The 14,591-nt window shown below is 36.2% G+C and overlaps 1 protein-coding gene and 1 long non-coding RNA gene across 4 annotated transcripts in view; one reads left to right on the forward strand and one right to left on the reverse strand.

The window, feature by feature from the left end:
- Window positions 1–4,199: 4,199 nt before the first annotated feature.
- On the forward strand, window positions 4,200–8,367 carry LOC107666546 (uncharacterized). 3 transcript variants are annotated; one of them, XR_001631680.1, is made up of 6 exons: window positions 4,200–4,309; window positions 5,466–5,611; window positions 6,141–6,309; window positions 6,419–6,577; window positions 6,775–6,870; window positions 7,406–8,367. It is a non-coding gene; the product is annotated as an uncharacterized LOC107666546 (long non-coding RNA). The 3 variants fall into 3 exon arrangements; XR_001631679.1 differs by lacking the exon at window positions 4,200–4,309 and adding an exon at window positions 4,683–4,927; XR_001631681.1 differs by lacking the exon at window positions 5,466–5,611.
- Window positions 8,368–10,482: 2,115 nt separating this feature from the next.
- LOC107666353 (uncharacterized) overlaps window positions 10,483–14,591 on the reverse strand; it is a 6,427-nt gene continuing 2,318 nt past the window's right edge. Inside the window, exons 3-5 of the mRNA XM_016457615.1 lie at window positions 12,848–12,898; window positions 12,653–12,761; window positions 10,483–10,652 (exon numbers count right to left, since the gene is read on the reverse strand). Of these exons, the coding sequence (XP_016313101.1) occupies window positions 10,483–10,652; window positions 12,653–12,761; window positions 12,848–12,898 (330 nt within the window). The remainder of the gene's footprint in view (window positions 10,653–12,652; window positions 12,762–12,847; window positions 12,899–14,591) is intronic.

A 14,591-nucleotide genomic window follows, 5' to 3' on the forward strand; every position in this document is an offset into this window, starting at 1 on the left:
GCTAAACAAAAGGAGCTCTAATTGGTTTGGAACAATCTGTCGCTCCTATGCAAGGAGCAGCTGGCATGTGCTGAAATCATATACTTCTCTCTTTTTTTAATTATAATCATTATTGCTTGCAGTGGACTGCATTTATTCACACAGTGTGGCTAACAGTCCATCTGTAAGAAGCTGGGAGTGTAAACATCCAGGAGTTAGTTGTCGTTTATTCTTTGTGTAATTTTAGTACAGAGGGCCAAAGGTTCAAATCTGGTTAAATCTGGATTTCCTTTTGTTTTGTTTTTCTCTGAAACATCTGGAGGAAATTGGCTTTTCATGATCACGAACTGCCTTCAAATATTGCCTTAAATCTGGCCTAAGATTACGAAGGCCTGCCCATTGCACTAATCACAAATTACAAACCCAGAGGCTGGACACAGACCAAAATTTGTGAGAAGGTTGGGGAAAAAAAAACCCACCGCTGGAGTCTAGTTTGTAATTTACGATTAGCTTGGACAAAATGCTATGTGCTTAGTGTTGAATAGCTGGAGACTTCATTTTCACATCGGTTTCCATTATTACTCTAAAGATGTGCAGACAATGGTTTGCAAGTATACGCTGTGACACGGTCAGAGCGGTATGAATCTGATCTATCTCTTATAATGCTATTAGCGTTGCAGGAGGAACCCTATACTTCCTTAGTTTTCTTTTTTTTTTACTGTTTCACTGTGGTCTGTTTCTGAAAGTCTTTTGGCTGTCATTATGTGGTTACCTGTTTGGCTTTTCTGGCATTGCTTCTTTGATTTAACCAATTGATGTTTTCAAATGAAGGTATATAAATGGGGAATAATCAGCTGGCTAAAATTATAGCCAATTAAGGCACATAACCGCAGCTGGACCTTCTGACTTGATTTGCATTCCAAAACCATTTCAAAGGCAACAGCAGAACTGTAATCTTTCTGTTTATTTAAAAGATTTGAGGGTTCTGTTTTGTGGTCAACCATATGGCATTCGAACAAATATGAAAGGGAAGGTTCATTCATAAAGAAACGGCAGCCTTATTATTAAAGGACCCACACACACGCAAGCGGGTGCACACACAAGCCTGCACTTATCCTCATTTACTGGACTACTTCAGCAGAGCTGGAGAGCTATAAGCATTGATTAAAAATTAATTCAACATCCAGCTGTTTTAGAGACATCCAGTTGTGTTGTATTAGTGAAGCTATGTTTCCATTCAAATTATGAATTTAATTAATTTTATTTTATTTTTATTATTTATTATTTTTGATGAAAATATTTGGCATTTCAGAATGGCCAGAGTGCAGAATTATCTTTTTGATAAGCATCTAGAAATTTATGTGGTGTATATGTTTTCACAGTATTTTATGCTTCTAATTCTAATAATGTCTTCTCACTAAATAAATTTAAAAAGTGGGGAAAATTTATTTCCGTTTAGTGTGAATTTTCATAAAAATGTTCAAATAGAAATACTTTAAAGTAAAATTCAATTCCTTAAAGGGGTCATATGATGTTGCTAAAAAGAACATTATTTTGTGTATTTGGTGTAATGAAATGTGTTTAAGCGGTTTAACGTAAAAAAAACACATTATTTTCCACTGTACATTATTGTTTCTCCTCTATGCCCCGCCTTTCTGAAACACGTTGATTTTTACAAAGCTCATCGGTCTGAAAAGCGAGGTGTGCTGTGATTGGCCAGCTATCCAGTGCGTTGTGATTGCCCAAATACCTCAAGCATGTGACAGAAATGTTATGCCCCTTACCATACTGTGATGCCCTGTCAGGCCGGAGCAACGAGACAAAAACATTAAAACCCATTATGCACCCCATAAACACAATCAAGTCTAGAAAAAAAACACTGAACCACCCCTTTAACTTTTATAAAGAATATCTCTTTGGATTTGAGACTTTAGTCTTTGCAACTTTACAGATCTTCTTTATGCACCAAGAGCTTGTAACACTTCAAAGAGAAAGGAAAAATGTAAATCGCATCATATGACCCCTTTAACATTAGTTAATAGGTATTATGAACTAAAAATTAAGACATTTTTTTTACAGCATTTATTAATCGTTAATCCATGTTTGTTCATTTAAATTAATGTTTAGTTTACATTAAAATGTGTATATACATTTATCTTTTTATTAAAATATTTTAGTTTGAGTAGATATGAAATTTAACCAATTAATATTAATCATATTATTAATTAATCTTAATATTCATTATTATTTTGTATATTTGTATAGAACTTTTTTATAAAGTGTTACTTGTTTACTTTACTTTTACACTTTTTCAGGAAGGCTAAGATCCAGAAAACATCCGAGCTCTTCAGGAAGGATTTCCTTGATTCTCCTAATTAAATCCTTGGGCCCTAATCTAGTATATACACTAATCTAGTGCACACATAAAGACAGCTATCATAATCCATAGTGTTGAAAGCTGCCTATCTACAGTAATACACACAATGCTGGCTAGTGGTTAGACAACGTCTGTACAAAGACTGGAATCTTCCTCCTTTGCTGTTCATTATTGAGCGATCTATCCTAGTTCATCTGCTGCGATCTCTGACTCGGTAAGAGATAACAGAGCTTTATTGTGGCTACACTATAGACTCTTCCCAATGAGTTTTAAAGAACAGAGATGTCTTACAACAATCATAACGGATATTAAAATGCTGTCAAAATTCTGCTCATGCACCGCTCACCACAAAATCCCTTGTATATCTCGGCACAATAGATGACATTTAGGCAGAAGGAAAAAAAGGGCTGAACTGGGCCTTTCTTGTGGGAAATCCTGCTACTGGCCTGAAATAACAGCATTATCTTGAGAAAATCCCAGATTAAGCAGACAGGTAGGAGCATGGCCGCGCTCCGGGAAGTGCACGGGGTGGAAATCTGAGAGAGAGCACCACGGGGGGCTAATGCTCCCATCCCAGGCCACAGCTGATCCCCACCTTGACTGACAGGGTGCTGTGCATGGGCCTGCATACAACACAGCCCACGGAGAGACAGACATGGCACCTCCCCGCACAATCCTTCCCAGACTCCTCTGTGCATTCACAAGCATGTTCAGCACAACTGCAAAGCTCCACACATGTAATCATAGGCAAACCTGCAGATACAGAACTCATAATTATTTAGTTATGTAAAGCACTGCCACATGCTCATATTCGCAGGAGAAATCAGCCACAACATAGAAATCAACAAAGGACTCAAGGATTGATGAGACTGCACCCTTAGCACATTTACATTAGCAACAACTCTAGAAAAATATGTAGAATGCATGCTATGGATTCACACATATGCATCATAAAAAGGCATAATCATAAAAAGAACTGCATAAAAAGTTGAAGTTACAAGCTATGAAGTCTAGTAGGTGGCAGTGTTTCAGAGATTATAGAGTCTTTAGATATTTTCAGACTTAAAATTATTCATTTAAATGTATGTTATTGTTTACATCACTGGTTCTCATTCTTTTTGACACTCCCTGCATAATAAGATATTAAAATAACAATAACTATATATAACTTATAATTTATTATTGCCAGAATGTCAACATAGGTAAATTGGCCATACTTTATTTTAAGGTCCAATTCTTGCTATTAACAAGCCATTAACTAATTTTTGCCTCAATAAACTCCTAATTTGCTGCTTATTAATAGTTAGTAGGATAGTTGATAAGTTTAGGTATTGGTTAGAATTAGGGATGTAGAATATTATCATGCAGAATATGTGCAGAATAAGTACTAATAAAACATTATGTCATTATGTTAATAACAGGCATGCTAATAAGCAACTAGTGAGAATTGGTCCCCAAACTAAAGTGTTACCAGTAAATTAATTAATTATTTTTCATTTTCATTGTGTGATTCTAGATGTGTGTGTGTGTGTGTGTGTGTGTGTGTGTGTGTGTGTGTGTGTGTTTTTTTTTTTTTTTGTGTATTATTATTATTATTATTATTAAATAATTGTTTGAATATAGTAATTTAAATCATTTAAAGTCATCCTACGCTGTAAAAAATCCAACTTGCAAATTGTTAACTCAGTTTAAAATTGTCAGTCAAGTGGACAAATTTTGGAGCACATTGTTGAGTTTACTTATAAAAACGATTTAACTGCATGTTTATCACTGCTTTGTTGAGTGAATGTAAGTACATAAGTTGAGACGACGTAATATTTTGATTTCATGGTTTGACCGTTAAACTTCCTGTTATTGCGCATGCGTGGTCTCTCTTCGCGGTATTTTGCACGGGGTTTCCTCTTCCAGCCACGCCATCAAAGGGACTGGATTTCGCCTGGTTGAGGACTTGAGGTAAGCTTTATTTTAAGATTATTATTGAAAATAAACCAAATAAACTGCACACATAGAATGTAAAGTGCAATGATATGTTCCTGCAAGTCAAAACTCGGTCTGAAGCACTTAGTTTTATTTTAAAACGAGCCCAGACAGCAAGTTATCGATCTGCATAACGTTCGTTCAGCTGCTAACAAGATGTGCATCAAAATACACGGTTAGACTGTGGTATTTAATACAATAAAATGTACAGAAGTAGATTATGTTTTGTAGACGTGTCAATTTCGTTCATTAATGTTCACTTTGATTTTGTCTAACCTACGTAGTATTCTCGTTAAAGTAGCGAGTTTAATCGTAATCTATTTTTGATTTAGGCTTCAAACGAATATGAAAAACGGGAAGATTTTATTATAAGTCACGTTGGTCCGACCACAGCACAGTCCAATTGATAAGAGTTGTCATTTCTGTCGGCTATAAGAAATATCAAAGGGCGAATAAAATGAAAACGGAACCAATTCACGCTGCTCGTTTGCGCTGTACCGGACCGTTTAAGGTTAGATAGCGCCGCGCGAGCGTTGAGAGATCCGGTGAAGAGGGAATACACAGCAGAATTATCAACATCGCTGCGAGATCTAAGTTAGTAAGAATCATTCAGATTCGGTACAGAATTCTGTTATTAATCAATAGATGTCAGATAACAGAGTGCTGACGTAAAAAAACAGGATGGATATTGTGATATAAAGTTATAAGAACGCCTTTAATCCACATATTATTCACCACGTATTTGTAGTAGCCATTACATTAAATAACTGCAACAGTGGTATGGCAGTAACAGTCAAATGCTTTTGAGTGCTTTCAAGTGCTTCATACAACTTTTTCCAGCACTGTTATTTTTTTTTGTGATTACTAAAACATTATTTTTTTATTCATTTTGCTTTTGAAAAATGTATTAAGACGTAACAAATTGTAATGAATGATAATAAACAAAAAAAATCTGCATCTCAACTGAATCTCAGTATTTTTCAGATCTTTTGAGACTATATATATATATATAGATAGATATATGTGTGTGTGTGTGTGTGTGTGTGTGTGTGTGTTTTATGTTGTTTTAAACATTTAATGTGCAATGTTACATTTCTTTTAAATTAACATCTTTTTTTCCCCTTTTTCATAGGTTTGTAATACAGTGTAAACTTTGCAAATTTGCTCACAGTAGCAGAGAGGTCCTCCTGAAACACTACAGGTTTCACCACTATCAAGGGCGATCCTGGCAGCAGCCTTGCCTGTATACTGACTGCATCTGCACTTTCAAAACTATAGGTGCGTTAAAATCCCATTTGACAAGAGCACACAAACAGACTGGTGCAGTGACAGAGCTATTTAATTTTACATGCCAGTTATGTGATTTTAAAGATGTTTGTCAGCCATCTCAGTTTTTAAACCATATCAGAAACCATTTAAAGAGACACGATGCAGTCAAATGTCCTTTTAAGGATTGTGAGTTGACTACCAATGTTCTTTCAACTTTTAGTAGTTACGTGTCTCGTAAGCATAAGTCTCAAGGTTTCAAAGATTTTAGCTCTTCTTTTACATTTCAAATTGACGATTTGGAAAGCAATGAAGAATCATGGTCGGAAGAGACTGGAGATCCTATGCCAAATCCACAGTCAAGAGTTACAGCTAACAGCTTTTGTGAAACAAACTCGTATTCAGAGAGCCTGTAGACTATATAGGGCTAGAGTGCAAACTTGCATCATTGATCCTTTATATGCAGACAATGTTTCAAAAAGTGCAACTCGGGAGATATTAAACTGGATGAGCGATATTGTTTCATTCTTCCCTTCAAAAGGAAAGGGATGCATTACAGGAGAAATTGAAGAAGAAACATCTCAACATGGCATTTGTTGACTCGAAAATGGAATTGACATTCTCATTGAGAAGGAAGGAGATAGTTGAAGAAGAACCTCTTGTAGCTGATGTACTAAGACAATGGCCAGCATTGTTTTTTGGAACATCAGGTAAGTTTTAAAGAGTAACTTGTGATTTTTTTTTTCCCTGTAAGATGAATAGACTTACTGTACACTTGCTGTATTCTTATTGTTAATTCTGATTTTTTTTTTTTTTTAGATATGTGCTGAGTTTTACAGAATCACACAAACAAACCTTAAGAGTAAATTTTTCTCTTATCTGGATGAATATACACCGCGGATGATCAAGTTGTTTAGGGTACTCGGCGGAGCATATGGAGATAATATTAAGACCCTCCTAGACCAACTTGATGATCAGGTAATTATTTAGATTGTGTTCCTATATCTCTCGTTAAGGGGAACCTATTATGATTTGTTGGGTTGACTTTCTTTTAGTGTGTAACGTAGGTAATGTAGGAATTTGAATCAATCTAAACACGTGATGTATATAATTTTTTTTCCATATTCCACATCGATCCATATCATTTTTTCCATGTTTGTCTTTCTTTGTCTCAGACCTCCGATGTGCTTGCTCATAGAAAGGCTACAGCTCTCAAAGGTCTACCTTTGTTTATGAGGGAAAAGTCTGAACATTTCCTGAAGACTTGCCTGGTAAGATGATTTATCAGCACATACATTTATACTTCAAATCCATCTCCAGATCCTATCAGGGGGTAACAGTTTTGTCTGGAATCCAAAACTAATCCATTAACTCTACTATCTGCCATGACATAGGAGACAAAGTGATGGTAAAATTAGTTTATTAATTTGAGTTTGGATTTCTGATTTCATCTGAAAACACAATTCAAAGTATTATTCTAAAGCAAAGATAATAGTTAATTACTGCTGCAAAACACTGTCCTGAGACATTGAAAACCTTGAGATGGAGACATTCCATCTGATCTCCAACCAGTGAAAAGAATACAGCACACAACACAATCATAAGATTAAGCAGTAATGTAGGAAAAACCAAGGGTAAGTGAGATTGTTAATATGAAATACACCAGAAAATTAATATAGAAAATATAAACAACAAATGAAATGATTTACTTACCCTTGTGTTTTTCGCCCTTACTGTCTGAATGCAGTTGCAGAATTCAGATAAAAAATGGCTTTTGACCTTGTTTTATGCTGCTTTTTACTGCAGGACACAGAGCCAGAAGAAAATCATACAAAAGGGAATAAAGATGGGGATCTTAACCATCATTGAAGATGACGTTGCGACCATCCACTCAAACCCAAATGTTAAGGTGCCTGTCTGTGGTTCTAGAGGAGCATATCGTGCTGGATAATGTGCAAGACCTTCCCACTGCTATGGCTCTTCTCTTTGGCTTGATTTATGCCCTGAACATGAACTATCCTAAAGAACTCAAGTACACCTTTGAAACGATTCAAAAGGTGTGTATTGGTCTTAACCCCCAGTGCTCAGCAAGAGTCCAGTCCTTCAAAAACAAACTGTCAATGTCTAAATAGCTGGATACGAATAAGGGAAAGCACTAAGCTGTTCCTTTTGTGCCATCTGATGTTTCCGTAAAAGTGTCAAAAGAGGAAATATTTTAATGTAATGAACCTTAAATGTTGTTTTTACAGTTGTAAAACTGGATTGCTCAAACACATTTGTTGCAATTTTTAGAATCCTGAAGTCTTGTTCATAGATATAGCACTTTAAGACTGTTTCTTGTACTTTGTTACTCCAGCGCTTTAAAAGATGTTGTGCTGTAAAATCACTTTAAAAGCATTCCAAGAAGAGAGGAAAGTGTTCTTTTGCCTCTTAAGGGGCCTCAATGTGACAAATTGTGAATAAATATTTTCTGTAATGATGGCATAGTCTTTTGTATTGTTTTTACAGCATGGCTGAGAAATATGGATGCGAGATTATTCTTAGCTAAATTAAAATATGAAAATAAAGCTGAATCAACTTAAAAACGCAAGGTCAACCAGCTGCAAAGCTTTTTTGAGTTGACTGAACTTCATGCCCGTGTAGTTGTGGCTACTCGTTTTTTAAAGTTCGCTCAACTCCCTTATCCAGCTTCACTGAACTTTCAAAAATGATTTGGCACAACTTCAACCACCGAAGTTGAGTAAACTCAAAAATGCTTTGCAGCTGGTTGCGTTATTTTTTTTAAGTTAACTCAACTTTTTATTAACTGGTTTAAATTATTATTGTGTGAATTTTTTGAATCTGGTGAATTTATTTGTTGGTCATAAATGTAGATTTAAATACATTTTTAAATGCAACATTTTTACATACAAGAATAGAGAGACTTCATTTTTAATTCATCATAATGAATCACAAAACATTGCATGAAGTGGTAGTTGACTCAAATCTGAATCTTTTTACTGCCGACTTAGAACATGAAAGTTCAGTCTTGTAGTGTGCACTTGCCATAATACTCAAAAAACAGTACTGAGCCCATGTTACAGGATGGATACAAAAATATACTGACATTGTCTACATATAGTTCTATGTATTCATTAAACAATGTGTCAACTGACAAAGAAAAAATAAATAAATAAAGCCCAAACAAACTGGCAGGCATTTAGCATTAATGATGCAACCAACTAACTAGCCTATTCTCGACCCTTGATGACCTTGCCAAACCCTGGGAATGCTTTTAAAAGTGGAGGCATGCAATAATAATTTTTTTCTCATTCTTCTTCCTGAGCCTCCCACTGAGGGGAGCATTACACGCTTTTCCTCAGCCCATCCTGTTCATCCTTTGCTAATGATGGCCCACTATTACTCGTCAATGACCTTACACTCAAACACGGTTCGATTTACACTCTCTCCTCTGAAATTTACAGAAAGGATGGGTAACCTGTGGAATAATTGGATAAGCAAGGCCAATTAAATGGCTAAAAAACCAAAATGTGCTGATGGTGCCAAAAAGAGACGAGGAGATATTTTTCTGTGCTTGATTGCCCTCGCTCCTGAAAAGACGCAGGGCAGGGTGCATGTTTGGGCAAGAAAGAGAGAAGAAGGACTTGAAAAGGTTTGACTGCTTAGCCTAGTCCTTCAGCAGGACCCCAAGCGCAGTAACCTTATATCAAAGACAGAGTGTCGAACGGGGAAGGGAACTACATTAATTATTAAAGCACTTTTGGTAACAAGCTGCGAGTCGGTAGATGCCTATTGTAAGGACGACTTCCTCCTGTTTCCAATTATCTACTTTTAACAGTCCTATAGTGCTGTGAGTTTCCCCCAAGCCCACGGATGGGTCTGGCTGCTCCACGGCCAAGTGAGTGAGAGGTGTGTGCTAAACCATATAACGCTAACTGCTAACATAAGGCGAACTCACTATCCGTGTATCCACAGAGGAACAGACTGTGAGAGGAACCAGTTCATCCCAGCTTTCAGCCGTAGAGTCGGATACAATTATAATTGTTCACTTCAGGAACGCAGTACATGATCTCATTCAGAGAGCTGGTGGTTGACTCCACACATAGCAGAAATCACAACCTGCGCTGAAGGTCTTATTGGAAGGCATCTCAGGCACTCCAACAATTTATTAATTATCTGCCAGACTCGACAGCACTGGCCTGCAGTCTGCCAGTCAGATTTCTCTTATCAACTGTCTTTCGGTTTTTAGCATTTTCCACATTATTTGTTGTCTGTGTAATGCACTTCAGGGGACAGTCGAAACATTCTAAAGGTGTTTGTATTCCCTCAAGTATTTTTGTTTGTTTTTACCAGTATTACGTTTTTTTGTTTTTTTTTACAGAAATTGTAAAGGTTTTTTTTTTTCATCGTTTTTTGTATTTTGTTGAAAATATTCAATGACTCAAAATTTAGTAAAATAGTAAATTTTTCTATAATGACAACTAATTTTGGCAGCCGAAAATAACATTTTAGTTGACAATATTGTGCAAAATTAAGCAAATACATAAAATGTTCTTTCTAGATTTTCATAGTGCATTGTTAATATTACTGTTATTTTTCTTTGAAATTATCACAATAATTTAATTATCCTCATGATGCGCAATTTCCATCTGAGCTTCATTGTTAATGACAAACTTAACACTGGTAGCAACTACAAATTAAATAAACATTTGCAGACCTCAAACATAAAATTCAGCATTTTATTTCATAATCTTACAGACTGCAGCATCCCACATGGGACATGACTGAGTAAATTGCTTTGTATTACGCAGGACATCCACACCATTGTGTCAGGTGCACATTTAAACACACTTTGCACAACACATTGGCTCGGCAGGGCTCCACTAAAACTCCATCCACTCTCTGTCAGTGAGTAGCCACTGATTAGCGTGTGATTTGTTTACACTGACTGATGGCCTTTCACCCTGAACTGTCATTTCACACGTCCACAACCTTGTGCCAGTGAGCCATTTAACACCCTCCAATAAGACCACCAGCCAGCAGTCACCCCACCCTGAAAGAATCATGTTTATTGGGCTCAATAAAACTCTTTGTTCCTCAGGCAAGAGCAGATAACGGGCAGGCAATATCTCAGAGTACTAAATATTGCCGTTATGATAACGGAGATTGATCTGTGTATCATTGCACCGCACAACAGTAATGCAATTTGAAGACTCACTCAGAGGTCATTATCACTTATATTGCAGTGATGAGAACTTCAGGAAGCTTTGCATCTCTCCCACTGCCCGAACATGGTGATTCTATCAAATATTTTGTTGAGCATCTTCCAGTATTTCTGCTTACTCCTCTCATGTTTAATTCATTTGTATAATTAAAATATTAATAATTGAAATTAGAATTAATATTCGACAGCAATAATGCAGCCTTTGGTACAGGAACATGCTTGTGATTGATAAAGATAATTGTATGATTATTCATTATTTTGGTCATTTTAAGTGTTGGATTGATGTTGTGCAACAAAGATGAAGTTCATTTCATGGCTCCTTTGAAGAAGACCCAACTTTTAATGGGCCAACATGAAATTCAGCAACATGAAACATTTTGCATATTTTCTTGAGTTTCATTTTTAATGGAGCTTTTAGGAACTTCATTAAGTACCAAGGAATGTGAGCACACGTATGCATTTGATGTGTTTTTTACTATTATTTTTTTGGTGAAAAGAGCAGAACCGCACAAATCCCATTGTTGTTGGTGAAAATAAAAACAAGTACTGTAAAACTGGCCTGTGTAGTACATAGTCAGGATGGAGTCCTTTCAAGCACAGTTGTTTCAATTATCTTCAAAGCAGAGTAGAGCAGAAACCTTTGTTTTTTGCACACCAATACGCTGGCTTGAACCTGACCCTGTTTCTTCAAGCTTGTTGAGGATTACATGTTCCTTTAGTACTGTTTGATAGTAAGAGCACTTTTTTCTCATTTATAATTCATTTTCTCCTAATTTATTATTCATTTGGTCTCAAATTTCATTAATTTTCTAAAATGTTTCAATTGGGTTTTTCTAGCTCAGGCAAGAATTTCTTTGTCCCTTTTTATAGATGGTTGTTATTCTTTAATGTCTCGTGTTGTAGAGGTTATCGTCTTCTAGGCGCAAACAGCATTTTTAAAAGTTTTAATCAGCCTTTAATGAAAAGGGTCAGTGTCAGATTGGTGAGATTATGTCTGTCTCTCTGTATTTTTTTTTTTTTCTTGATTTCTTTCACTATTGTTCGGTCGCTTTCTTTTCATGGTCCCCTAGTTGCTCTCTCTTTCTCTTTCTCTGAAATGCCTGCACTAATTACAAACTGCAGCACATGGCTGGTCAAACTGGACCGGGAGTCCCAGTATAAGAAACTGATGCATGTATTATATGCTCATTTAGGTGGCGATATGCGGTATGAAGTTGTGCAAGTCTATAGCTCATTATAATGTTCCACATATACTCTTCTCTAGAGACTTTCTTATAATGTTAATGCCTTCTCACTCGCTTCTGATATTTTTTGCACTAAGCTGGCAATACTTCTCTTCACCTACCCCATTTATAATTCCCATTTTTCATTTTAATAACTAATATTACAGCATTGACTTCAACTTCATCCTTGGGCATAATGTATTTTAGAAGAACACTTTAATCCCTGACACAATTAACCCTGTACAGTCATGGCTGGTCATTTCAGACTGGACTAAAAACATCTAAAATTACTACCACGCTGAAAGAGGTGGTATATGATTTTGAGGGCAGAATTTGGAATTTTTTTGGAAAACCCAGCCATTATTATTTTATTCAGTTTGTGCATGTGGATGCTATAGTATGAGGTCAAGAGAGAACAACCGGCTCACCTCAGGCCTGCATACAGCAGAATAATGGACTGTATCCCTGAAGACTACTGACAGCAGAGCAGGTAGGCTAGAAGTAAGGACTCATGTAGGCTACATAGATTTGTGCTGCGCATTGTATTCTGGGTATAGGGTTTTATGTGCCCTATATGAATATGTCTGCTAGTGCATGCATTCATACCTTTGTCCTTCATATAGGTGGTGTGTCTACAAGCCCCAAATGTCAGTAGTATTATCAGGTGCCTGTTTTGGTTAAATTTGCATCTGGCAGCACCAGTGTGGGCCCATTTCTAAAGAGCAGAGGTTCAGAGCAGTCGCAGCTTAGCATTCATATTGATAAGGGTGTACTCAAAGGAAAGTTAAGAAATGCATTTACCATGTCAAAGCTGGACAAATTCCCTGCTGCCTGCCATGAGCTTGTGCTCCTCTGAGGTTCAAAGAGAAGATGACAAAGAGGAAGATTGTCAGGTGCAATGACTGAGAATAAGACCAGTGCAGATAGAGGGAGCTGGAATAGGCAATGAGCTGTAATTATGACCGGGGTGACCATAGTCTTAGCCTCTGACAGACTGACCGACCACCCACTGTCTGTTCACTGATTGTCTGATGCATAATGTACACAAAACTTGGAAAGCTCTGTGACTGTTTTGCTCTTGTAAATTCTAATCTAGCTGAATCAACACAACTACTGTATGTGTAAAGCATCAGTTAGCCTGAAACAAAGTTGTGTAGCACTGTTACAAATGTAGCAAGTTAACTACATATCCACATGCAGGACTGTAGGCCTATATTTTTATATATCTTCAGAATGACTGCACCACAACAAAAGAAATAATCCTTTAGTTGTGAATGTGATAATGCAGCTTACATTGAATGTAATGAGATAAAAAGCAAAATAGTGAAAAGAAATAACATCTTGCTATTGACTTTCTATTGAGTTGACCAGTGACTCTGTTCAGTAACAATTTATTTAAAGCCTTTATGTATAATGTATAATGCATTAAACATGTATTCATAATGATTGTTGTAACACATTATAAAGTGCTGCTTGAAAGTTTGTGAACCCTTTAGAATTGTCTATATTTCTGCATAAATATAACCCAAAAAAATCATCAGATTTTCATGCAAGTCCTGAAAGTTGATAAAGACAACCCAATCAAACAAATGAGATGAAAATCTCACCGGAATAACACCGGACATTTTTCTCAATAAATAAATGACAAAGTATATATTTTTGTCTCCTTTGTTTGATTGGATTCTCTTTGTCTACTTTCAGGATTTGTGTGAAAATCTAATTATGTTTTGGGTCATGTTTATGCAGAAATTTAGAAAATTCTAAAGGGTTCACAAAATTTCAAGCAGCACTGTATCTTTTCATAAATAAATGTAACCAAAGTTAAAGTGCATTATAATATTTGAATGTTTGTTTATAGTGTTTTACAGTTTTTCTCAATTGCAAATGTCACAACTGTTTGCTGGAACTTCAGAACTTTATTGCATGTCTGCAAAATGTAGTTACTCACCCAAAACATTTCATTCATGCATCAAAACCTAGTTATCGTGTCAGTCATTTGGCCAAGGCCACCAAAATATAAAGTATTTTTGTCATCGTGTGAGCCACACTGGTCAAAATGTTTAGTTGTTTTTTCACCATGACAGTCAACCATGGAAATGAAGGTTTTATAAAAAATCTGATATTTGTTGAGAAGAGTCAATAGTACATAGAAAAAAAAAAAAGTATATGAACATTTGTATTTATGCAGTACATTTATTTTTGTACGAATGCATTACATATAAGTGAAGTCTTGCTTGTCCAATTACTGAACATTTCATATTTCTTATGTTACCACAAATACACAAAAATACTTCTTTTGAATACTTCAAAAATTATTCTTGGTGGACATCCTGTCACTCTTGTTGGTCAGGCCAAAGATTTTCATCAACATCACATCTGATGTTTTCCATTGCCATGCACCGGGGAAAAATCTCCTTGAATGCCGCACCCATCCCCTGCAATGATCAGCTGTGATGTCCTCACATGCAGCATTCATGGCATCCAACAGAGACATCTGATCTTGTGGGCTATGATCATATACTTTCCACCTCCATGCTGAAAAAAA

Source organism: Sinocyclocheilus anshuiensis, unplaced genomic scaffold (genome assembly GCF_001515605.1).
Source record: "Sinocyclocheilus anshuiensis isolate Anshui unplaced genomic scaffold, SAMN03320099.WGS_v1.1 scaffold63, whole genome shotgun sequence".
NCBI lineage: Eukaryota > Metazoa > Chordata > Actinopteri > Cypriniformes > Cyprinidae > Sinocyclocheilus > Sinocyclocheilus anshuiensis.